The 26,597-nt window shown below is 35.7% G+C and overlaps 1 protein-coding gene across 3 annotated transcripts in view; it reads left to right on the top strand.

The window, feature by feature from the left end:
• SACK1B (scaffolding CK1 anchoring protein B) overlaps nt 1-26,597 on the top strand; it is a 93,372-nt gene that overhangs the window by 8,514 nt on the left and 58,261 nt on the right. For all 3 annotated transcript variants that reach the window (XM_089333106.1, XM_051854627.3, XM_089333107.1), the window contains exon 2: nt 12,948-13,451. In XM_089333106.1, coding sequence (XP_089189232.1) covers nt 12,996-13,451 — 456 coding nt within the window. In that variant the 5' untranslated portion in view covers nt 12,948-12,995. The remainder of the gene's footprint in view (nt 1-12,947; nt 13,452-26,597) is intronic.

Raw genomic sequence — 26,597 nt, 5'->3', positions numbered from 1 at the left:
AGAGCTGTTACATACCAGTTGGATATGGTGTCTAGAGCTTAGGGGAACAGTCAAGTGCAGAGAGGTGTGAGTCATCCTGGTTCTAAGATTGGACCTTAACCTGGGTGGAGAAATGAGATGGAAGATTCAAACAGAGATAAGCAGAGCACCCAAATCTAAACTCTGACAACAGGAAAACAAGTAACTGATGACATTCAGGAGCAGTTCTTAGCTTTTTCTAGAACCCAACATTCAGCATATATCAGCAATGATTTTCATATACCATTGGTGCTAACGATGGACATTATTTAAAAATAATTTCTTCTACTATCTAGTATTTTCAAGAAGAGTTTTTCTTTTTCCTTTTTTTTAAAGATTTATTTATTTATTTGAAAGGAAGAGTTAAAGAAAGGCAGAGACTGGCAGAGAGAGAGAGAGAGAGAGAGAGAGAGAGAGAGAGAGAAGTCTTCCATCTGCCCTATTCACTCCCCAAATGGCCACAATAGTTGGAGCTGCACCCATCTGAAGTCAGGAGCTAGGAGCTTCCTCCAGGTCTTCCATGCAGATAAAAGAGCTCAAGCACTTGGGCCATCTTCCACTGCTTTCCCAGGCCATAGCAGAGAGCTGGATTGGAAGTGGAGCAGCCAAGTCTTAAACCAGTGACTATATGGGATGCTGGCACTACAGATGATGGCTTTACCAACTATGGCACAGTGCAGACCCCGAGAAGAGATTTTCATGTTGCATGTTTTGTCTTCCTTTTGAGACATATGTCTTTGATAACAAAATCTGTGTTCATATGTGTATGATTTATTTGACAAATAGAAGTCTGATGCTGCTCTGTTGTATCAAGTAATAAAATATAGGTTTTTCAAGTTCCCAGGGGCTTCTCTGGAATAGTGTTTCCTCCATTTCTACTTTAATGATATACCAAGCATTCATAATCATGATTCGTTTAAACACCCAATTAATCATTTCTTCCCACTGAAATAAATTTCTGTAAAAATGAAACTGATATCAGAAACGCAAGAAAAATGAGTCATGCTTTACGGCTAATTTGTATCACTGTTTGTGTTGAAAAACCCAAGCATTAAAAGTTTCATTATGATTAATTTAAATGCACAGCAAGTAACAGTTTGCAAAATGACTTTAACATAATTAAATGATGAAAAATGCAAACTTTAGGAACAATCCCCAAGACACTTGATATCATATCTATTCTGAAAAAGTACTCATTTGAAATTAATACTTAGGTTTTTTGATATAGACCTATCAGTTTATGTAATTACTTTGACAATAATCAATGGAGTTCTGATTATTATTGGGGCCACCATTGTGACATAGTGCATAAAGCTGCTGTCCTTAATGCCAGCATCCCCTTATGGGCACGGGTTCCAGTCCCAGCTGCCACACTCCCAATCCAGCTTCTTGTTAATATGCCTTGGAAAGCAGTGGAGGATGATCCAAGAACTTGGGCCCCTGCCACCCATGTAGGAGGCCCAGATGAAGCTCCTGCCTGCAGCCTGGCCCTGTCCCAGTCATTGTTGCCATCTGAGGAGTGAATCAGCAGATGAAAAATCTGTCTCTCTCTTTCTTTCTCTCTATAATTCAGACTTTCAAATAAATCTTAAAAAAATATAGTTACATACTGAGCATTAAGAATGGTGCTAATTAGATGCATTATTTCCTCACAGTGCTAGTAATCCAGTGGGAAGGGTAGAGAAAAATTCACTTAAATAATGTTGGAGAAGTGATAACATGTACATAGGATTGCTGTGGGAGCTCCTCGCAGTGGCTCTAGCAATAGCTCTTCGAAGTTTGTAATGATGCTGTGTCAGTGAGTTGCTTGCTGAGCCCTGATTACGTGTATTTGGTTATTTTATTTTTTCCTTTATGATCCCTGTTCTCAAACACCTTTAGTTTTTGACTATTCTGTACTTGTTCATATGTTGCTCTGTAAGAATTATTAAACTGCTTTATATGTAGGGCTTTGTGGCACCAGTTGCAATCTCTTAAGTATATGAATGAGAAGACATGAGGCTATTCTAAAGTCAAAAATAATTGTTGAAATGCATTTATTACATATGGAAAAATGAAAAGAAGTTTTAAAAAATCATCCATAGAGCTACCAAAGAAAACCAACTTTGTTGTGTGTGTTTCCTTTTGTTTTTGTGTTTTCTCATTCATAATTTTACCAATTTAGTTTTATAACCTGTTTGTTATTCACATAACACCATGATAAGAATTTCCACATGCTATAAAAACCACCAGAAGAAACTTTCTATATCCTTGTTTTGTGCATTGGGACACACAGGTATATAATGTTGTCTGGTTAACTTAAAAAAAAAATGAAATGAGAACTACTGAGTTGGTGAACATGCTGACTTTTTGCAAGGCTGATATTCCATAGAGAGAGCTTGGAAACTTGCTATTTTCCCTATTCTGTATTCTGTGTCTTATGTGTCTTTTCTGTTTGGCTATTCCTGTGTTATATCCTGATAAAAAAAAAAAAAAAAAAAAAAAACAAAAAAAACAGAAAACACATTGTGAAGCTGAGTCTAAAATGTTTTTGGAAATGAGAAAGGTCTAGAATATCTTAAGCAATGTTGAAAGAGAAGAGCAAAGTAGAGAGCATGTACTACTTCAAGACCAATTATTAAGCTAAAGTAATAAAAACTGTGTAGTATTTGGCTCATGGGATAGATGTAGAGATCCCTGGAACAGAAGAAAGAACCAAGAAATAGGCCCTCAATTATGTAGGGATGTAATGTCGAACAAATGTATGAAGACAGTCTACGAGGGAATAGACATTTCATGTGTATGAAAAAACACTCAAATATTACCTCATCCCATACACAGAACTTAATTTGACATGAATCATATACCTTCAGTGTAAAAGCTTCCATCATAAAGGTACTTGAAGAATGTTCTATGAAAACAGAACTGTTCTGAACATGTTTGCTGCATGTCCACTGCAGAACTTCCTGAGCCTCAACTCCTCGCTCTTGTTCTTGACATTCTCTAGGAGTGTGTGAGAATATCATGGTGATTTACATTATTGGGAAATTTTTTGTAAGGTGAGAATTTAATGTTAAATTCACTAAGTTGCTGCAAAATGCCCCAATGTGCAAAAGACCTTATCAAAATATCTATTACTCATAGAATGAAGGACTAGTCTACAATGTGATCCCTTGGGTTCTTTATGGATCTAAATATTATGTGAATTTATAAAACGAGTTATGAATCCCATGTAAAATATTCAAGATTCAGAAGCAAATCTCTCAGAATCTTGTGTGAGGCCATAATTTTGAGAAGGTATGGGCCTATCCAGATTGCATGGCCACCTGGGCTACCGAAAATGGGACACAGGAGAAGGGGAACAATAGGAGGAGGTGTAGCCAAGCAGCTTTGGAATTTTATTGGGGTGAACTAGTACATACTCTGACAACAGTGAGGGAACTGCACCTGCCTTAGAAACTGGGATTGTGGGAAGAATCCTAAGTGACAGTAAACAAACCTGAGTTCTTACTCAGAATGTGTCACTGTGCAATTTGAGTCCATATTCTCCCTGGGCATCCAGCTTCCTCATCTATAAATTCAGGGATCTAAATTGATCAATAATTTTTTTGCTTTTGTTAAGCTTCACATCTTAATTAAATAGATTTTAATAAATGAAGGCAAATGTTGAAGGCTACCTCAGAGGAAGGGACAGTGAGTAGTTTCTGGCACACCAGTGCAGGAAACACTTGACTAAACCTCCTAACCTCACAGCAATGTTCGCACACATCATAGATCCTTTCAGAGGGCAAAGTTAAGTATCGCTGTAGAATTTCAAAGCTAAGAGCATTCAGCTTGTTACCCTATAGGACACCATCTAAAAATTCTGTCCTCTTAATGCATACATAAAGAGGAAGCTTGGTGAAATTAATTTAAACAGTTTATTTTTAAATAAAATCCCATCCCATGTTGCTAACAAAAATTTTCAGCAGTTTTTGTAACAAATACAGACTTGGCAGCTTTCATGTTATTTAGACTTCAGAGAAATCTTTTGAGGTTGCTGCTGTTATTTTGTTTGTTTTGCTGGTGACAAACTGATTTTAGAGCCCTTACCTAATGTGACTGAGGTCTTATAACCTGTAAATGGTAGAGCCAAAGTGAAAACCTGAGCCACTGTACCCACTAAGCAGCGAGCCAAGCTGAGAGTTGACACTTAGTCCTTAGGATTATTTGACTTTCCTGCTTCCCGTAACTGAAGACTACTGTGCATCTTCTTTAGTGTTCTTCCTGGATTGAATATTTTGATTTTTCTGCTGTTCTTCCTGACATGGTAGTCATCAAATCCTGCCCAATTCTGTACTTCAAAATAAACTCACACCTCTGAATTTATTGAATTAATATTACTCATCGTGATTTATTGCTTCACTACTCTTACAGAATTTTGAATGTTCTGGCACATTATATATATATATATATATATATATATACACACACACATATGCTAAGTTCTGCAGATTGTGTCACTGTTTCTATTCATTTATCTAAATGATTGTTGCACGTCCTTATCAGAGCCAAACCAAGAATAGCACATCTTCATTAGGACAGCCTTGCTCCATGCATTGGAGCTTCTGGGTTGCTAATATAGTGGTAGGAAGCATTTCAGCAAAGTCTAGGTGTTGGCAAGAGAGTAACTTACCTTGATTTCACTTAGAATTTAAACCATCCTTGGAGTAATTCTCTAGAATCTGACCATTCAGTAGTTGTTCTCTCAGTAAATGCTTTGTTTTTCTCATGAATTTCTCTATAGGAATTACTCAATACATGCTTGCAAATGACAGTGCATCTAAATGTTCTCATATCATTAACATATATTAGAAAACTTTTTCTTTTTTTCCTGATATCTGAAATTACTGTTCTTCAGATTGGTGCTGAAAAATATATTGAATAACAGTTCCAACAAACTCTGGAATTATATTGGTGTGAAAATTATATCATTACCTCCACCTTCCAGTGTAAATAGATTAAGGAAATTAAAAAAAAATTATTAAGTACAGAGCAAATGGATTTTCCACTTAAGATTTATTAAAATGAATGGCAGTTATTTAGGTTTGTCCCTTTCACGAGTTTGATAACATGAGTGATTCTACTGGCAATCCACATATGGAGCTGTTTGTACCCAGCACCCTGTGACTAAGCCATTTGTTCATGTGTTACTTGGCCTGCTGGAAATCATACTGTGTGAATGACTGTAATCTGTGCTAGTGAGCCATTTTGTCAAAAGTGTTATTAAAAAGCACATTAGAATGTTTTAATGAGTCAACTATCAAATTGCACTTGACAGCTTGAGTATTATAGTTAGTTTTTAATTTAATAGTGGCTTCTTTAATTGTCATCTTAAATTTCTGGTAATCAAATTAGAAGAGAAACAATACCAGCAGCCAAAAATTTGGAGGAGGGGGATATCCATGATTTTTCTACTGCTTTGGTCATAGATCATGATTTTATCAGATAACTATTTTCAAATTATTTTTACGAAACATTCCCTAAGATTTTGAGTAGACATTTCAGTGTATATTTTGCAATAATTCAAATATTGAGACAAAATTCTCAAATCAGTATTTCTTTTAAATTAACTGTATGCATATCAAAATGTGTATCCAAAGAATGTGAGGAAATGTCTCATAGAGGATAGTTTGAAAATATCTGTCTGATAAAATGAGTGTATGAACAAAGCAGTTGAAAATCATAGATATCCCCCTCCTCCAAATTCTTAGCTGCCAATATTGTTTCCCTTCTAATTTGACTACCAGAAATTTAAGATGACAATTTGATATACATATAGTTAACTTAAGAAAAAGATTATATTGATAATTTTGTACCAGTATTGAAAATATACATTTAAGTCATATCAGAAAACTAGTTTTATGATATTATATAAAGTAGAAAAAACATTTGAATATTTTCCAGATGATAGATTACTTATTTATTTATCAAGTTCCTTTATTTACAATATTTAAGGTTTAAAAATACTAATAATTTTTTCATGCATTTATATTAGCTTTGCACTGCTGCTATAACAAAATACTGCAAAATTTGGCTTAAAACAAAAAGAAAGTGTTCACAGTCTGAAGGCCAGAAGTCTGGACTCAGATTATCAGCAGATCCATATCTTTGGAGTGCTCTGGTGAGGGGTCTGGGGAGCGGAGAATCTCTCCCATGTCTTTCTGTTATCTCTGGTGTTGCTGGCAGAACAGCATTCCAGTCTGTCTCCCTAGTTATTTGGAGCTCTCCTGCTCCTGTCTGTGTCTCTTCTCTTGTTATAAAGACAGTCATGTTGGATAAGACCTACCTCCAACCATTTTAACTTGATTACATCTACAAAGATCCTATTTCCAAATAAGCTCATCTTTGTGTTAGTGAAGATTAGAACTTCAGCATATCTGGTGGAGGACAAAGCGGAATCTATAGCAGTGTTTAGTAGTTGAAAAGAACCAGCCTTAGACAGGGTTAGGAAGGGAACCATAGCAATATTAACACCTTTGATCTTTTTGCATTTCTTTCAAAGTCTTAATTTTGGGTCATCTACTCACATTTTAGGTAATTATAGCCTCAGATTATCTGTGATTTTAAAAAATTGTAATTTGTCTTTGAAATATTTTCATAATTTCAGAAATCTTTTCAGTGAGTTTGTTCAGATCAGAAACAGTAAACAAATTGCAACTAAGTTTAGTTGTTAGTTTTATATTGTACGTGATGAAATAGTTACAAATTGTGTGACATTGCTAATGGTAAGACAGAAGACATTCCTGTTTTGAGAATATTAAATAAATTGTTATGACCAAATTTATTTTTATCTTTATAGTAATCATACTAACAGATTGTGAAAATGTTGATATAATATAATAAACATAATGTTAAAAACTAAATATTTGAAGTGCAGTTCCCTACTTTCCTTAGAATATCACAATTAGGTAAAGACTGTTGCTACCCTTCTTTCTACACATGTGCAAACTTAGGCTTGTAGGCACCCGTGGCTTGTGCAAGAGGTTCATGGTCACTGATGAAGCAGGATTTTTCTTTGCAGTTTTATTCTACAGATGAGTTCTAGCATTCTGTGTTTTATATATGTGTATGTGTGTGTTTATATATATATATATATACACATTTGTTGTGATATACATATACGAATATATGTATATATTTGATATTTGTTTTTCTATCTAAGGCTCATGAAACTGCTCATCAATGTGATTTTTAGTTAAATTTTTATTTTGAGATAATTGTAGAATCACGTACAGATGAGAGAAGTAATACAGAAAAATTCTGTTTAGTCCTTACCCAGATTTTCCCAGTGTTATCATTTTGCAAAACTATAGTACTATATCACAATCAGCATATTGATGCCAATGCTAACAAGATACAGAAAATTTCTATCACCATAAAAATCCTTCTTATTGTCCTTTTATAGCCATGCCTACCTTTACCTCCACCTGAGCTCCCCATATACCTTTCTTCTCCCTGGTAATCACTAATCTGACCCCCATATCTATAATTTTATCATTTCATGAATGAAGCATACACCACGTAACATTAAGGGTTCCTGTGTCTTCACTTAGAATAATTCCCTCAGATTCAGTCAGATTGTTCCATATGTCATTTATCCATTCATTCTAGCACTGAATAATGTGCCCAGTTTTGGTGCACAGAGTTGAATTTTCTCTTGCTAAGGGGCATTTGCGCTGTTTCCAGTTTGGGATTGTTATGAATAAAGCTGCTATGAGCATTCAAGTGCATGCTTTTTTGGTATTTTTTTTTCACTTTTTGGAAAAATCCTATGTCTTCAGTTGCTGTATCATGTTAGTTTGTGTTTAGTTTTTTTTTTTTCTGAACCTTTTTTATTTTAAGATTTATTTATTTATTTGAAAGAATTACAGAGAGGCAGAGGCAGAGAGAGAGAGAGAGAGAGAGAGAGAGAGAGAGAGGTCTTCCATCCACTGGTTCACTTCCCAGATGGCAGCAGCGGCCAGGGCTGCACCAATCCAAAGCCAGGAGCCAGGAGCTTCTTCCGGGGCTCCTATGCTGGCAAAGGGGCCCAAGGATTGGGCCATCTTCTACTGCTTCCCCAGACCAGAGCAGAGAGCTGGAGTGGAAGTGAAGCAGATGGGACTTGAACAGGTGCCCATATGGGATGCCGGCACTGCAGGCAGCAGTTTTACTCACTGTGCCACAGCAGCGGCCCCGGGTGTTTAATTTCATAAATGAAACTGCCAGACTGTTTTCCAGAGTAGGCCATGAATTGAAATACATTTTTCTATGCTTTATTTTATATACTTTGCATTTATAAAGATTAAATTTGGAATTATCACCAGCCAGTAATGACCCTAAATATTCAATATCAAAAGCAAATTGTGATATTTGGAATGAGTCACTTAACTGATAGGTAAGCATAGTGGTCTGCTCAACTTTTAAGTCATGGTGAGAATCTTTTTATCTCTCTACTTATTAACTCTACTGTATGTATTAAAAGAATATACGCTTCCCAGAAGTGTTCTGCAGTTTTTAATAAAAATGATACCTGTTTTTTTTATATGTTGAAAGGCATACCTAAATATTTTATCTCCAATAAAACCTTCCAAATTTTCAGTGAGGCTCTTGGGGGTGCAATACTAAGTCTGGAACTAACTGCAGATGCTGTTGTATTGTAGTAAGCATCTATGCAACTGACTTTACTTTGCTGATCTCTGTTAAAAGTTGTTTGTAGATGTTTGCTTCACAAGCATCCCTTTGTACATTGGTTGTGTGATAAATGAATTGTCAGTAGTTGGTAGCTAGAAGAAAACTTCTCCCACAAGGCAATATCAAAGTTATTTCGTATCCTAACTCTTTCCATAATATCTTACCTCATTGCTTATGGCTGTTATATTATTCCTATAATATGTTTTTCTGCATGGCAGCTAACATTGACTATTTGAATAGTCCTACGTCATTTCACTTTTTTTCTCATTTGCAACTGTTTTTTTCTTCCATAATTAATTTTTGTCAGTATCATTTTGGTTTTATTTTGCTTTCAGGGATGGGCATTAGGTATAGTGGTAAAGATGTTACTTGCGACACCTGCATAGCATATTGAAGTACCAGGATTTCAGTCCTGGCTCTACTCCTGATCCCAGCTTCCTGCTAATGTGCACTCTGGGAATGTAGCAGGTGATTGCTCAAGTACTTGGGTGCCTGCTCCACATGTAGGAGACTTGGATTGAATCCTTGGCTCCAGGCTTCAGACTGGCTCATCCCCAGATATTGCAGGCATTAGGGGAGTGAATCAGCGGATGGGAATTCTATTTCTTTCTATCTGCCTCTTACTCTGTGTCTTTGCCTTTCAAATAAATAAATACACAGTCTTTAAAAATGAATTATTTTACATTGGCTGAATGTTTTATTTGCAAAGAAAAATATCCAAAATAATATTTAAAGGACTAAAACTTTAACTTCAAAATGGGTCACAGACATTCACTATTACATGCCCTAGGAATTCAAAAGTTAAATTTAAAAATTTAAAGAAATTAATCTTTTTAATTAGCAACCAATTTAACAATTATGAATAATAGATGTGATTTCTTGTGTAACCATGGATATTCTCCATTTGTGGACTAGAAATAGCAAATCAGAACCACACATCTCTTAAACTTAGGAAATTATGTTTAAGTAAATTGATTGATTCAAGTGACTACAAACTGTTTCTTTGTTAAAAATGAGCATTATCACAAAAGATAACTTTGATGAATGTTGAAAAACGATCAATTAGTAGTATGATGCCTTGCCATCCTAGTCCATTTTCTGTTGCTATCACAAAATACTTGAAGCCGTGTAATTTAAAGATTTTTATTTAGCTAAGAATTCTGAAGGCTCAAGGGCATGGCGCTGGCATCTGCTCAGCATCTGATGGTGGCTTTGTGTTGTGTGAGCTCGCAGCAGAATAGCAGAAACCGGAAATGGTTGTGTGTGGAAGCAGCACACGTGAGAAAGAGGAGAGGGAGGCTGAGCATCTTTATGAAAATGCACTCTTGGTAATCAGTCCAGTTGAGCTACACCTGACTCACTCCCAGGAGACCTTATCCAGTCTTGAGAGAACTAACCCAGTCTCTTGATAAAGGCATTAACCCTTTCATGACAGTGGTGCTCATGTAACCTAATCTTCCACTGATCCCAACTTATAAAGGTCTCATCCTCTCTCAATGTTATTACATTACATACCAAGCATTTAGCAAAGGAACCTTTGAGGTGAAACCATATATAAACCATAGCACATGTATATGCAATGAATGACTTGAGGATTTCTCAATTGTAATATTATTGACATTTTGGGCCAAATAATTCCTGAATGTGTGTGTTGGAATACATTTAGCAGCATCCCTGGTCTTTCTACTCATGAGATGACAATAACAGTACCCATTCCAGAAAGTGGTTACATTTTAAAAATCATAAGATATTGTCACCTGGATGACAGATCTCTCCTGTTGTTAACCACTGATCTTGAATAGAATGTTATTGGGAAAAAATGGCACCTTCTATAATGAAAGAGAAATTTATGGAAGCTTCAGCTTGTTTCTCTGGTACAGGTCAATAAATGAAGTTAATTTTAGTTAGATAATAAAGGCATTTTCCCCCCACGCTTTAGGCTTCACTGTGGCAGACAAGAGTTCCTTCTTTTGTCTTTTGAGGAGAGCATTCTTGTGCAAAGTCCCACCATGATACTGTTTAGGTCAGGAAGATTGCTTCATCCAGATCCCAGATGCTGCACTGCAGGGCTCAGGATCCAGGGATGGTTCTAGTTGCCTAGGGTTTTTATCAAGCTGTGACTCAAGCTGTGGGCCCTGCAGGTGACAGAAAAGAACACATTTTGCTCTTGTTCTTATATCAGATTCAATCTTTAAACTTTCTATACTGTTAGAATGTTTCTGTAAAAATTCTGAGTCCAGAGATGGAGACTGATTGTCTCTACTAAAATGATACAGTGAACCACCCTTTGATTTCCATACTCTATGGTTCTGTCTCGTCAGATCCTGATTTTCTGATTCTTACTCCTGGGTAAAACTTACGACTCTGTTGTGCATTCCTGCGTGACCATGATATATTATTAACTACTGACTCCTTTTACATATTTTGAGCTCAGGAGTTAACAAATGGTAGTGGCTTTCTGTGTTACACTCTCAAATTAGATGTGATTGTTGAAAGGTCTGAGGCTGAAAAATCTGAATTAAGTGGAAAATTGTTTTAAAAATATTTCTCTTATTTATTTGAGGTAGAGTGACAGATAGACAGAGGGAGAGACAGAGAGACAGAGAGACAGGTCTTCTATTCACTGGTTTACTCCCCAAAAGGCTGCCAGAGGCCAGAGCTGGGCCAGTCCGAAGCCAAGAGCCAGGAGCTTCCTTTGGGTCTCCCATGTGGCTGCAGGGGCCCAAGCACTTGGGCCATCTTCCACTACTTTCCAGGCCATAGGCAAAGAGCTGGACAAAGAGCCAGGACACAAACCAGCACCCATTCAGGATATTGGCACTGCAGGCGGAAGCTTAGCCTTACCATGCCACAGGCTGGTTCCCTTGAGTGGAAATTTTAAATCAGGGCAGGACCATGGATAAAGGTGTTTTTTGGTCAAATTAGCTTTTTAGTGCTTTACATGCCTCAGAGAGTTAAATTTTGTGTGAATCTACACAAAGGTGATGAGGATTTCAAAAGACTGGGAATTCTGTTATCTGATTAGGTAAATTCCAGCCTAGTGTCTCCCATGGGGAAGGAGAAAGTCAATACTTGAATGAGTAACATTTGGTGGTCATTGTGAACTGCAAGTGTGAACTTGGATTGGTAGATTTCCATCTGATGTCTTAAATGTCTTTATCATCTACAGTCAAGTCCCCAAATCTCAGATGTTCTTTCTTTGAACTATCCCTTGATGGTTCTTATCACCTTCCTCACTGGGTTTTTAAACACTGTAAGACTTTCCTTTAAGCTACTTGTGTGCCCTCTAGTTCCCTGCTGCCGCTAAACTAATTGTCTTAGACACAAATTTTCCTGAATCACAAAAATCTCCTGGTCCCTCCAGCTGGCTCCATTTGTTCAGCTTTATCTCCCACTCAGCAAAAGGACCCTGTTTTCCAGCATACCAAGATCTACTTTTGCTAATTCTGTGCTTTGGTTTATATTATTCCCTTGCTTGGAGTGTGCACACTTCTTTTTGCCATCTTCTTAGGTAGGTTTGTACTTATAGCAACAGGTTTAGCTGGAGCCAACTCCCGCACAGGAGTTTCCATAACTCATTTATTCCTCAATGACCCCTACTTGCTTCTGTCCTTAAAGCACTGCATATAGACATTAACTAATGAGTATGGATATATAATACTCGTTTTGTCCGTTAACGGTATATGTCTTGGTTCAAAGAGGCAACTAATAGTTTTGTGTGTATTTTTTTCTTTCAATTAATAAATTTCTAGAATACTGTGGTTTTGTGCTGCTTACATTTCATCCAGCATATTAATATATGCATAATAATTACTCAGTAGCAACTTGTATTAATGGCTGAGCAGGCATGGATTGTAGTCTAATTCTATTTTAAAACCAAACCAAAAAGACTTCTAGAAACTGAAACCAGTATGTATAGTCCCAGATTAAACTTAAGAAACTCTGGATGTCCTGGAGAAAGGCATGTTGTTTTAAGTGGGAAACTGACTGGAAGTAGAGATATTTTGGCAAAGGAAATTCAGCCAGCGGTCTGTGAATGAAATCTGTTTAGCTTATTTGTGATAGATATGTGGTCTATGGTTCTATCACTGTCATTTTGTATATGAAATACATGTCATTTTGAGCTTTTAGTAATAGAAATGAGTACATATAAAATTAATAGTTGACATTTGTGGTAAAAGCATTTGATTACAGAGTTATAACTGTTGTTGATTTCTTTCTTTTTAAATACCCAGCTACCTCTCACCACTGCATGAATGGACATTTGAAAGTGCCGTTGTAAAATGCTTGCCAGCATGGAGACCTCATCGATGCTGTCCTCCTTGAATGATGACTGTAAATCTGACAACTACATTGAACCTCATTACAAGGAATGGTATCGAGTAGCCATCGATACACTGATTGAACATGGGTTAGAAGCATATCAAGAATTTCTTGCCAAAGAACGAGTTTCAGACTTTCTAGCTGAAGAAGAAGTTAATTATATTTTGAAAAATGTCCAGAAGGTTGCACAGAATACAGCGCATGGTACTGATAACTCCTGCGATGATACCTCATCATCAGGGACTTACTGGCCTATTGAGTCTGATGTGGAAGCTCCGAATCTTGACCTGGGTTGGCCATATGTGATGCCTGGAATCTTAGGGAATACCCATATAGAACTCCTCTTTCATCCACCAAGAGCACACCTACTTACAATAAAGGAAACTATTAGGAAGATGATAAAGGAAGCAAGAAAGGTAATAACATTTCTATTTTGAAAATTAAAAATTTGAAATAAGTGGGAAAGTACAGAGAGTAGTATAACAGATATGCATGTTAATAAAAAGATCTCTGTATGTGTCAGCATGCCTATTTTCATGAAATATACTTATGGATATATGGGAAGGCTGTTAATTCCCATTGTTTGCATTTATCTGAGTAGGTGGCAGTAGGTCCCTGCGAAAAGTGGAGATTTCCTTCTCTTTATTACATACCCAAGAAACCCATCTTGAAAGGCTAAGAAGTATGGACTGGGAATAAGATGACTAGACACTTTCCTAAGTTTAAAGCAATTATTTTTTTTCTTAATCTCTGAAAGGAAATATGAGTATCTTTAGGGTCTGGTAAAATTTTGTCTTTTCTCAACAGGTCAAAGTAATAATTCTTGCTGTGGATATAATTTACACTATTAAATAAATGTTCATTTTACTTGTTTCCTAAGTTGTATGGAAGCAATATAAAATTAACATGATAAAGTAAAAATTTCAAGTAAGGTCTTAAAGTAGTTAGTATTATAGGGCTTTAGTGCTCTCTATCTGATATTGATAGTGGTGTTTAAACTTCACAGATCTATTTTAGAGCTTAAGTGAAATTATAGAAATGTTATCAATCATTTAGTAGAAGTTATTGGGGATTTTTAAATTTATATGCTCAGCTCCATGGTAGGCACTCTGGAAAATACAGCAGAATTTCCCAAGTTCAACTTAGAGTTTTAAAATATGTGATTTTTAACTATTAATTGTCTATTTATTAGTTACAGGAATTATCTGATATAGAAGTTCAGGAAATATATATGGTTTATAAAATGGACTTTATGATGCACACATATATGACATTGCTTTCTTCCATGTCAGTAAGACAAACAAATGCTTTAAAAAGCATGTTTTTATGAAGTACAGATATTTCAGACCCTTGAACTTTGTAGTAACATGGTCATTTGCAAGACAAAAATCCTAACTAAAATCCTAACAATCATGTACTGGAGAAACAGTGTACTGAGGCTAGTGTTGAATGTAGGCATTGTGAATGTAAGGTGATTTCCCCCCAAACCCTTTGGAATGCAATGATGTGATGTTTTAGCTCTAATTTCGTTAGCAGGATATTGTTGAAGGAAGTACTATTCTATTCCAGTTTTTTTAAAAAATTATGGTGCAGCAGGTAGAGCCACTGCCTGGAACTCCCACATTTCTTATTGGAGTGCCTGGTTCAAGTCCTGTATAGTCTGCTTCTGATTCAGCTTTACACTGGTGGAAAAAGATGATGGCTCAATTACTTGAATTTCTGCCACCCATATGAGAGAACTGGATGAAGTTCCAGGGCTCCTAACTTCGATCTGGTCCAGCGTTTGGGGAAGGAACCAATAGATGGAAGACCTTTCCCTCCCTCTCTCTCTTGCTCTTGCTCTTGCACTGGCTATTTCTGCCTTTCAAATAAAAACAAATAAATAAACATTTAGAAAGGTGCAAAGTTAGATACAGAATCAGGAACACAGTAGGCAACCAAACTTACTGATGAGCTGAACTGTCAGTTCAGCTTTTTGAACTGAATATTCAAATTTTCTGAATTTGAGTATTCAAAAAAATTGAGTATTCAACTTTTCTAAATTTCAGTCCTCAAAAAAACTCAATAGAATTTTCTGAAATGAGCATTTGAAATTATACTATCCTGTTCTCTGAGCAATTTTAATGCTGTATAAAACAACAAAACAAAATTCAAGAATATGTATGAGTACTTGTAAAAGCAACAAATATATTAACATTTGCTAATTTCTGGTTGGGGACTTGATATGCTGTTGGGTAGTGTTAAAGGAAAATTTAGAAATGCATTTGTGAAGATTGGGGTTGCTATTGTGGTGACTCAATAGTTACATAATCATCAGCCTACACCATAGCTAGATTGCATTTCTGTGATACAAAATAGATATAATTCAGGAGATATCATAAATTTGGGGCCTGACACTCACTGGCAACCGAACATTAATTTTATCCCTTGGTGTATTTTTCTTCCTAATATGACAGCTGGGTATCTAATGAGACAAAGTAATATACTCTCCCTGGTCATTGTTGGCTGGAAACTCCCACCTAAATTAACATTCTGAGGAAATTAAAGTCCAAACCATAAAGCAATATAATGTCCTGTTTCCCCTCCATAAAATCAAAGTGGTATACAGTAAGAAATACAATTTTTCCCTTATTCAAGTTGAACTCAAACAAAGAGTGTTATTTGATCTTAAAACTGAGTGAATTACAGTTGAGTATAAATCATAGCAGATAACTTTGTTGCCGTTATTTCGAAACCATTGGGGAGTGTTCTAAATTTTACCCAGGCGCAACAAGTATTGACATCAAATTGGCTATATGTGCATGAAATGTGTATTTAATAAATATTTTGTAAGTTTCTTCATATGTCAGTGTAAAGATTTTTGCAAGATTCAGGAAAAAGCTATTGACTTCATTTAATAGAATTATTTATCCTGTAATTGGACAAGGTCTTGTGAAAAGTTTTAAAAGAATAAGAGCAAATGTTATGAAATAAAAGCCTGTCAGAACACATTGCATTTTAAAGATTAAGTGTGGTTTTCACAACTATCGTTTACTCAAAAGCTAAGTCACTTTCTTATTATTCTGCACAGTCAGTGGAAGCCTATTCATCATCAGGATAAACTTTCTGTTTTATAAAGTGTTTTAGAGACTAAACCCTCTTAATTGGTAGCTCAGTGAATTGTCATGGTATTATAAAGGGAGTGATCTCTTTTAACATAAAATGTTCGGTAATGGATATTTTAGTGGATAAAATAAAGTTTCTTGTCTCCATATTTCTCAGGGACGTGCTTTTGGTAATCAGCATTGTAAAACTTTGTGCAGATATGAAGCCAAACAGGCAGGACTAGGAACCAGAAAAGCAGGACCCAGAAGGTTTCTCATAAGTGAATTTAAATCTAGTTCACTGTTCTGTGTGCAATTAGATACAGTACTTAGGAAAATAAATACCATATTATTGAAAAAATCATAAATTAATGAAAAGAATCTAAACACAATCTGCTTGGAGTTCCACGTATTTAGTCTGAACATAATACCAAGCTAACCTTGGAGTCCCTTGAGAAAAGAATTTAAAGTGATACTATATCACATCTGTCTTTCCTATAAAATTTTGAAATATTTTTAACTTTACTACTACATGCTTTTGTTTATAGTTTAAGTTATAAAATCCCTGAGTCATTTTGCTTTGTTAGGCAGAATAAGATTTTTATAGTATTTTAAAAATCTAGATTTTTCTTTGCACTTTTGTTTGAGAATTTTTCTTTGGTAAAATCCAATTTTAGATTATACTTTTCTTAAGCCCTAAAGGGACATATTTTAATTTACTGGCTCTTTTTCTAACCTCTTGTGTTTTTCACTATGTAGTTGACATAATTACATTTGGGTCAAGTTTGTAAAGTGTGATAGTGTCTGATAAGACTTTTCCCAGGTAATTATTTGTCTCTCAACAAGTGTTCCCAAGGTGATATATGTGTATTTTCCTAATTACTGTGGACTCCTCTTATGAAAACATCTCCTTTAATTACTTAAAAAAACATATTTCATTGAAATAACTTTGTTTTAACCACTCAGAGGTACACAAAGTTATAAATTCTGAAGATCTTGAATATGTACATGTTTAACCAGAACATTGTTTGCATCTCTGTTTCCTAATTCTAGGCTAGCCTCTTTTGTGAGATGTGAATCTCACTCTTGCAAAATATGGAATCAAGAAGACACATAAGCAAAAATCTATTGAGAATTAGGGCAGAGTAATTCCTATACCACATCACCATGTTCAGGTCTTGGTTCCTCCCTGAGTCATTATTTCTGGGTGTGTCTGTTATGCCTCAGGAGTTGTTAGTAATGCAGAAAAATATTAACTACTAGCTTGCCCCATGTATGTAAAGGAGAAGGTGAACAAATGATTGGAATGCTAATATTATAAAAGTGATATTGAATTAGGGACTTGGACACCAGGACTCCACATTAACTAGTTGTGGTATTGAACAAATCATTGCTCTTCCCTGGGTGTCTTCATTTACTTAGTGAAAGACATGAAGGAAAGATTATAAATATAGAACTTAATGCAGACATCCGATACTGTGTAAGAATTCAAGATTGTTTTAATATGTTATGCTCTTGATGAATTCATTCATGGTATGAATGATTTTATATTGTTTTATTATATTGACACATTGAATTGTGTAAGTTTCATCTGCATCATGGTGCAGCCGTGTTTTGCTCAGATAAGTGACATTTACCAGTGGTCTCCTAAAAGTACATGGGAAATGTGTATTGTGTAAAAGTTATGAATGGATTCCAAAAATGCTTGCACCAATATGTTGTAAGTCCATTCTCCACACACTTTGTGAGGTACTCTGTGGTGTGTTTATCAGTGCCTTTATTAGACTAGGATCATCTCTTTCCTAATAATCCAATTTTTATTAAGAATTTCATGTCTATACTATCTTTTCCAAATTCCTTTTTTTATATCTATGGAATTTTTAATAAATAGTGCTTAACACAAATACAGAAAAAAGGGGCCAGCATGTGGCACAGCAGGTTAATGCCTTGGCCTGAAGCACTGGCATCCCATATGGGTGCAGATTCTAGTCCCAGCTTCTCCTCTTCTGATCCAGATCTCTGCTGTGGCCTGGGAAAGCAGTAGAAGATGGCCCAAGTTCCTGGGCCCCTGCAGCCACGTGGGAGACCCAGAAGAAGCTCCTGGCTCCCAGCTTCGGAATGGTACAGCTCTGGCCATTGCAGCCATCTGGGGAGTGAACCATCTGATGGAAGACTTCTCTCTCTGCCTCTCTTCTCTCTGTAACTCTGTCTCTCAAATAAGTAAAATCCACAGCAAGGTTCAAGCTGATGCTGCAAGCCTTGCTGGATTCATGGATATGTGTGAGATGGAGCAAACATCAGCATCAAGCCAACAGGTTTATCTTTTCCAAATTCCATCGTGAGTGGTTTCACTCTTTCAATTTGAGTCAAAATTAGTTTCTTGCTGAAGCAAAAATTAGTTTCTTTGCTGAAGCAAAAAAATAAAAAAGCAAAAATATTAAAAAATGCAAGTATTGTATAAGGCCTTCAAACATATTGTACACAAAATCATCAGTAACTTAAGCATTTCACATGTTGTGCCAGGCAGTATATTATCAAGTAATATTTAAAGATCATTTATGACTTTTAATGTTAACAAATGTTCAAATTTGTTTAAAATTTAAAATTAAATTTAAAATGTTAAAAATTGGCAAATTAGAAAAGAATTTAGGTTTATAAAAGTTACTTACACATGACAGTAAACTTATCAGACATTCCCTTGGCAATACTGTCCTGTGTATCCATTAAGAGTGGGAAAGAAGCAATTTAAAAAATGAGTTATTTTGGGGTGCATATGATTTATCTGGTTAAGGAACATGTCTTTCAACCATTTTCCGTACTTCATTACTACTATTTATTGCTCCTAAATTCTCTTCTTGCCAAAGTAGACTGAGAAACAATTCTTTTAGAGGCTGCATATGATGTGTATAATTCTTCTATTGAACTTTGGGAGAATATTACTTATTATAGAGCAAATATTAGTATTTTGAGATCCCTGAAGGTTTATCCATATAAATTATTGATATATATTAATATATAGTGTATAAATAATCATTTATATTTAACTCATTTTCTTTCCTGTTCACAGGATTAAGTAAAAGCTAAGCATTTATTTAATTACTTATTGATATGTGTAATATTTTTCTATGACACAACTTTAGTAGTTTGTTGGAATGGCAAAGCTAATTTTCATCATAAAACATTATAAAATACTGAGTTTTCTAATGCCAAATAAAATCAATATTCCACATGGATAGAATTTAGCACTTTTACAAACACAGATATTGCTATGGCTAAGCCAGAAAAATAACTCAACAGACAAGAAGGGGGCAGGTGGTATCCTAACAGGAAATGAAAGGCACATGGGCTAAGAGAGAACTTGACCCTACTGTAAACATACTTATTTAAAGTAATATGTAAATAGCTAGTTTGGCATCCTAAGAAGTATTACTTCCCTTTACCTGTCTGGCCTCTCAATGAGATGTGAAAAGTAACAGATGTTTGCTGTTGGAGCAAGCCCCTTTGAGATCATGAGACTGTGTATCAGACTGGCATTTTGTATTTAAAGGACTCTGCCTGTTCTTCCATAATGATAGATTTATTACATGATATATGTGTTTATATCAATTATCAGTGTCTTTTTACTGGTTATTCACAAACTATCTTGAACAAATGTTTGGCATCAGGGCTTGAACTGGCATCCGGTTTTGAATATGCATCTACATGATGTCATCTAGTAACATTAGCAGGTAATATTTATTAAGCATTTATGCGTCAGGCACTGTGTTAAGCACTTTATGGGCATTACTTTAAATTAACCTTCACAGCATCGCTTTGGAATGTGCACTTTTATCAACCACATTTTACTGGAGAATGTGCTTCTTTGTGATAAGTCTAGTTCATTCAGCAGAGTATACTAAAATCCTTACTGGAAACTATTCATTAATGGAGCTGTTAGAAGACCTGGTTGAAAGGATCTAGAGTGGATAACCTTGGAGATGTGGGAGCAGTGGTTTCTAAACAGACCAGACAGAAGAGCATCATGGAGTTGTTATTAAAATTAAGAAGTAACTCATCTAGAATGGACAGAAGTTAGAAGTTGATGAGGTGTGACACATCAATGAAGACCTAGTTAGGAGGTAATGAAAGGAAATTTGTTCTCTTGATTCAACTATAGGAGAAATTTAAAGAGGGAATAGGAGGATAGTCACATGATGAAGTTAACCTTTGGGCTGCACTGGGTCCAGCTATAAAGGAGATCAGTCAGTCTTTGGCCAGCTCTACTAGTTAGGAATATGCCAGCCCTTTCACTCATGTAGCAAATATTTATCTAGTGCCTTCTATATATTGGGTACTGTTGTAAGTTCTGGGAATATATAAGACAGTGAAATGCCAAAGAATCTCTGCCTGCCTTTTATAAAGCTCACATACAAATGAGGAGAGGTAAATAATAAGCATAAAAAATGAAGAGTGCTACGGAAAAATAATGAAACACAAACATACTTGAATAAGGGGAATTGGGAGAAATGGTGGTGTAGTTTGCAGTTTTAAATAGGGTGTTCACAGTAGGCCTTAAGGAACTGACTGTGACAAAAATCGAGAAAAGAGAGAATGAAGTATTTATTAATTTGTGCACTGAACAGACCAGATATACGGGAAGCTTTTGGGTAGGCACAAGGCTCTTTGTTAGAGGAATGACAAAGAGGCCAATTGCTAGAGCCAACAGAGCAAAGGAGGTGGGGGCAGAGGAGAAGATGAACTCAGTAGGGTAACATGGAGGCCAGACCGTGTGGTTTCTAATGAAAAATTATAAGGAACTTGACTTGTATTCCTTGTAAATTGGGAATCCACTGGAGAATTTTGAGCAGAAGAGAAGCATGTTCAATTTCAAATGTTCTATATGTTTAAAGAATACCTATGGCTGCAGTATTAACAGTAGGGGGATAATTGAGCAAATATAAGATGCTATTAAATTACTAGATTTTGATGTGCTTTGAATATAATATAGGCTATGAAATAATCTGAAAAATACAAGACCACTGAGAATTTTTAGCCTGAGCAATTAGAATGATGACATTGTCATTGGGGAAGAGAGTTGGATCAGGAAGGAGGGACAGAGACCCAGTTACAGAGGCATTTAGGTTGTCACTTTCACTACAGCCTTGAGGTAATTGATTCATAGCCCTAGCCATGGAGACTTAGGCTGCAGATTAGAGTACAGAATTAGGGTTCACATTGGAACAATGGTCCTGATCCCATGGGACAGAGTTGGAAGATACTTGGAGAAGATTTAGATGCAAAGCAATTGGCAGGTGAAGAGTGGGAAATTAGAACTGGACTGATTGGACCCTGACCTAGAACCTAGTAAAACTGTAAACTGTGTACCCTGCTGAGAAGCTGAACACAACATCACTTTTGCAAGCAAACTTTACAGGCAATTATTAAATAATTCTTCTAATGTTGGGTCACGTGAGTGAAAGACATACAGTAAGAATCTGAACAGGTGTCACATAGGTGGTTATATTTTTAACAGGAGATTTGATGAATACTTTTTGAGAAGCAGAAGTTATGTCATAGAGATCTTGGCATTTTCTGACCACAGGGAATGTGGAAGAAGTCTACTGAGGTGGGGAGTAAGGCAAGGGATGTTGAAAAAGGTAGATTGAGGACAGACTATGGAGGTCTTTTTATCCAACTTTGTGGAACTGGCCAGTGAGAAGTCATGAAATGGTTTTGATTCAGACAATGAACTTTGACAGAGTCATATTTTGCTTTGATTAGTTAAATTGCAGAGAAAATGTGAAAACAATGTAGAAGGCACTGGAATAATGATTAACAAAAGCTGGAGTCAACTAAAGTTCACTCGAAGACTTAATGTCTTCTTGAAGGCAGATAGCTTCAAGTTACTGCAAGACCAAGGGAAAACATAACTACTTAATCCTGTATCATAAGAAGGTCCTTGTTTTGGGGGCATTATACCTATTTTAATGTGTTTCAATTATCTGATTTTAAATTGATAAAGTTTATTTGTTTATCTGTAGGCTCAAGTGTGTGTGTGTGTGTGTGTGCGCGCGCACGTATTACAGTTTTATTTGATACATGTTTATTGAGTGCTTGCTATGTGGTAAGCACTCTGTTAAATCATCAAAATGGAAAAAAAAACCATTTCTATGCATGGGTACTATATAATTAAAATTCTGTAGAAATGTAGGTATTATCTGCATACCCTATGTTTTAGAAAAGGTCTGGATTTTCTTTTTACTCTTTAAGTATCAGAAGATGAAAGATACACATTCTCAAGTTTCAAAGTAGAAAAATTATGGTACAGGTTAAATACCTACAAAATTATTATTAGCAAACTTTCTAGTTAGTCCAATTTACCAGCCCACAAATTGTATATATTAATGGTCTATTATGAGAAATACAGGAAAGGATTAAGGAAATAAAATTTAACCATAATCTCTGAGTAGGAATAATCGCTGTTGCTAATACTGGAAATGTTCTTCCCTGCCATAAATAAATGGATAAATAATATATGCTCACAAGTTTGTATATATCTATGTATTTTAATACCTTAACATAGATTTCTGAATTACAGTGCTAATATGTGATATATTTGAGACTATATTACATATGTTAATAAAATCCTACTGCCTTTCTCCTTTATAGTTTGTTTCATAATAAAGTAATTGATTTCCTCTACTGAAATGTGATGACCAAAAGGTGCGGGGGAAGTGGTGGGAGGTATCTTGTCTGTAAAAATTTAAAACAATAATGAGAATGACTAGGAGGAAGTCTGCTTTTTATTACAGCACATGCTGGAAATTGTAAACAGAATTCGTGATAATATACTCCTCCTTATCACTGCAACCTCCACCCATCGGTTACTCATCCCCACCCCTTCCTATACCAGTGCTGGAATAATGACAGCCTCATGGTAATATTCCTTTAGAAATGAAGAAAATTTTGAAACTGTTGTCACATAATTACTAGGCATTAAATAATTAGTTGCCTCTCAAAGCTTTGAAGTAGAAAAATATAGCAACTCTCCATTTTCTTTCTTTCTTTCTTCCTTTCTTTCTTTCTTTCTTTCTTTCTTTTCTTTTCTTTCTTTCCTTTTTTTTTTTTTTTTTTTTTTGACAGGCAGAGTGGACAGTGAGAGAGAGAGACAGAGAGAAAGGTCTTCCTTTTCTGTTGGTTCACCCCACAATGGCTGCTGCGGCCGGCGCACTGCACTGATCCAAAGCCAGGAGCCAGGTGCTTCTCCTGGTCTCCCATGTGGGTGCAGGGCCCAAGCACTTGGGCCATCCTCCACTGCACTCCCGGGCCACAGCAGAGAGCTGGACTGGAAGTGGGGCAGCCGGGACAGAATCCAGCACCCCGACCGGGACTAGAACCTGGTGTGACAGCACGGCAGGTGGAGGATTAGCCTATTGAGCCATGGCGCTGGCCCCCATTTTCTTTCATAAACCAAAATTTTCCTTTGGGATGTATTAATTTCTTATTAGTAATCACATCTTAATCCTCCCAGGAATTAGAATACAGGATATATTTTTAAACAAGTAAAGAAATGTGAAAGGCAAATCATTGCTATTTGGCTGAATATCAATATAATATGTGCTGCTAAAAAATCCATATTCATGAAAACAAATTAATCTTTGTCATGATGCTCATATTTAAGTCTGCTAAAATTTTGGAACAATTACTGAAAAAGAAATAAAGAAAAAAGAATGTGAGATTTATGACCTCATAGTCTTTTTACAAATAGGCAGAGAGAAATTGTCAAAGTCCAAAAGTCCACAGTTACCCAACTGTGTGGTAACCATAGGAACTGATGGTATTCATGTGTCTCAACTTGTATTCTAAGGCTCTATTGTCCCTGTTATACCATGTGACTTCACTAGTGTGAACAAGAATTAAATTCTTGATTATATTAATAATATCTAGTGTTTAGTGAATGCTACATACCTGGCAGTGTAGTAGACACGTTTTATGAATTAACACATTTACCTTCTCAACAGCCCCCTTTCAAAGGTGAAGAATGAAAATATTAAATAACTTATTTAGGTTTTAGAAGAAGGAGACGGGAGGTCTGGTATTTGAGCTCTGGTAGTGGGCTCAGACAGAGCCTGGGTTTTAAACCATTATGATGCTTTCCTCTGATAGACAACTCCAGGCTGGCACCATGCAGTCCAGCTGAATTCTCACAACAGTGCTACAATGTAGGTTCTACTACAGTTGGTTCCTGATTGTCTACCAGATAGACTCATGAGCATGACGTATACAAGGCTTTTCATTCTGAGAGTCCTTATCTTTGGGATTTCTTTTCTTCCACCTTCTACTCATTTGCACTCTAGTACTACCAAATTGCCATTCTCCGGGCTGTTCATGGCCGAAGGTATTCCTTCCTGCTCCTTGGAGCATCCTTTGTCATCTTTTTACCTCTCATTTGTCTTTTGAAATCCATGGCAAATCTTCAGTCAATTCCCTTTCGAGAATTCCATCATTCATCCTCCATAGTATTGTCACCTTTACACTTCATTTTGTTTTTAGATGCTAATATAGTCTCCATTCTATTTTAAGACCAGATATTCTTTAGTTTCTTTTTTGATAGGTTATTTGTCTTTTTAAGTTGATTTGCAGGGTGGGTATTTGGCACAATGGAATGCCCATATCCCATATTAGTTAACTTGGTTCCAGTTCTGCTTCCCTTTCTGCATCCAGCTTCCTACTAATGAGCACCATTGGAGGCAATAGTTATGGCTCAGGTATTTGGGTTCATTTAAAAGGCATCTTTCCCTTTTTATTTAGTTATGTTTCACTTCTTTCTGTAATATAGTATCATTTTGCATAGAGTCTTATGTATCATTTGTTTTATTTGTTTCTGATTATTTTATATTTTGGAAATTATTGGAAATGCTATTTTATTTTGGTTTTTCTTTCTGTTTTGTTAATTTATACAAATATCATGTATTTTTGTAGATTGCATTGAGTCTATTGACTAGATAATTTATTCCAATAAATATGTGTGGATTATTTGGGAATTTTCTAGATATATCATAATCTATAGTAATGATAATGATAGCTTTACTTTGTCTTTTCCAACCCATGTAACTTTTATCTTTTCGTTATCTTCATACATTGACTAGATGTTCCATTATAATGTTGAATATAATATTAAATGTAAACAATTTCTTGCTATAGAGTTTTTAAAATAAATTGTCATATAAAGGAAATTCTATTCCTATTTTAAGACTTTTTAATTATTCTATCTATATAAATATAGATGAGGACCAGTGTTGTAGTGTATTGGATTAAGCCATCAGTTGCAACATTGACGTCCTATATGGTAATGCAGGTACAAGTCCCAGCTTTTCCACTTCTGATCCAGCCAGCTGCTAATGAACCTGAGAAAGGAGTGGATGATGATCCAAGTACTTGAGCCCCTGCCACCCTTGTGGGAGTCATGAGTAGAGTTCTGTGCTCCTGGATTTGGCCTGGCTCAGCCTTGTCCATTGTGGGCATTTGAGGGGTGAAGATGGAAAATCTCTCTTTCTCTCTTAAGTAAATATGTTAAAATAGTCTACATTTATTAATATTTTATACCTTTTATATTTATATTGAAGCAAAAATACTGGCTTATAATTTTTATTTCTTGTACATGTCAGTTTTATTAGGGTTATTTTGCCTTCATAGAATAAAAAATTTTTAAAACATCATTCTGTGGAAGAATTTGCCTATATTTAATGTTATATCTACCAAATACCTGGAAAGATTTGCCAATAAAGCCAGTTGGGCTTGAAATATTCTCTCTTGCTCCTTTTTTTTTTTTTTTAATATTTCTGTATTTATTTGAAGGCAGAGTGACAGAGAGGGAGATCTGTCTCTTGGTTCATTCCAGGTGGCACCATGGCACCAGCCCCAAATTTATTATTAAACTCACATATTCAGTTCTTAATGGTTGTGTTTTTCAGTTCTAAGATTCCCATTAGTTTATATATTGAATTCTATGTTGAAATTTTCCTTCTTGGCATCTATTTTTTTGAATGCCTCAATAAAAAGAATGCTTATTTCAAAGCTTGTTTCTGATAACATCCAATGTTTGGATCACACAAAGGCCTGTTTCTAGTGTTCTACTGTGTTCTGGTGGTTTTTGGTCATTTGGTTCTGTCCGCTCATGTGCCTAAAAAGTTTCTATTGAAAGCTGTTACAGCATTTAGTTTCCTTGGATTGGCAGTTATTCCAGGCACGATCTGAGATTTTATGTGGCTGAGATTTAGTCCTTGAATAGTAATCTGTACTTAGTTTTTGCTTACTCTTCGTGTCATCCTTCTGAGGTCTCATTTAAAAACCTAATGTCTTTATATGGCCCCTCTTTCTCAGAAGAATGTGAACTTTAGTTTTTTTTTTTTTTTTATCTTCCTGGTATAATTATCATAAGCTTTCATAAGCTTTTCCTGCTCTTAAAAACTTCCTTCTTAGCCGGCGCCGCGGCTCACT

The sequence above is a fragment of the Oryctolagus cuniculus genome, chromosome 5, assembly GCF_051225735.1.
Source record: "Oryctolagus cuniculus isolate XC-2025 breed Fujian yellow rabbit chromosome 5, ASM5122573v1, whole genome shotgun sequence".
Lineage (NCBI taxonomy): Eukaryota > Metazoa > Chordata > Mammalia > Lagomorpha > Leporidae > Oryctolagus > Oryctolagus cuniculus.
Note: the sequence above shows the minus strand (reverse complement) of the source record. Positions and strands in the feature narration are given on the sequence as shown.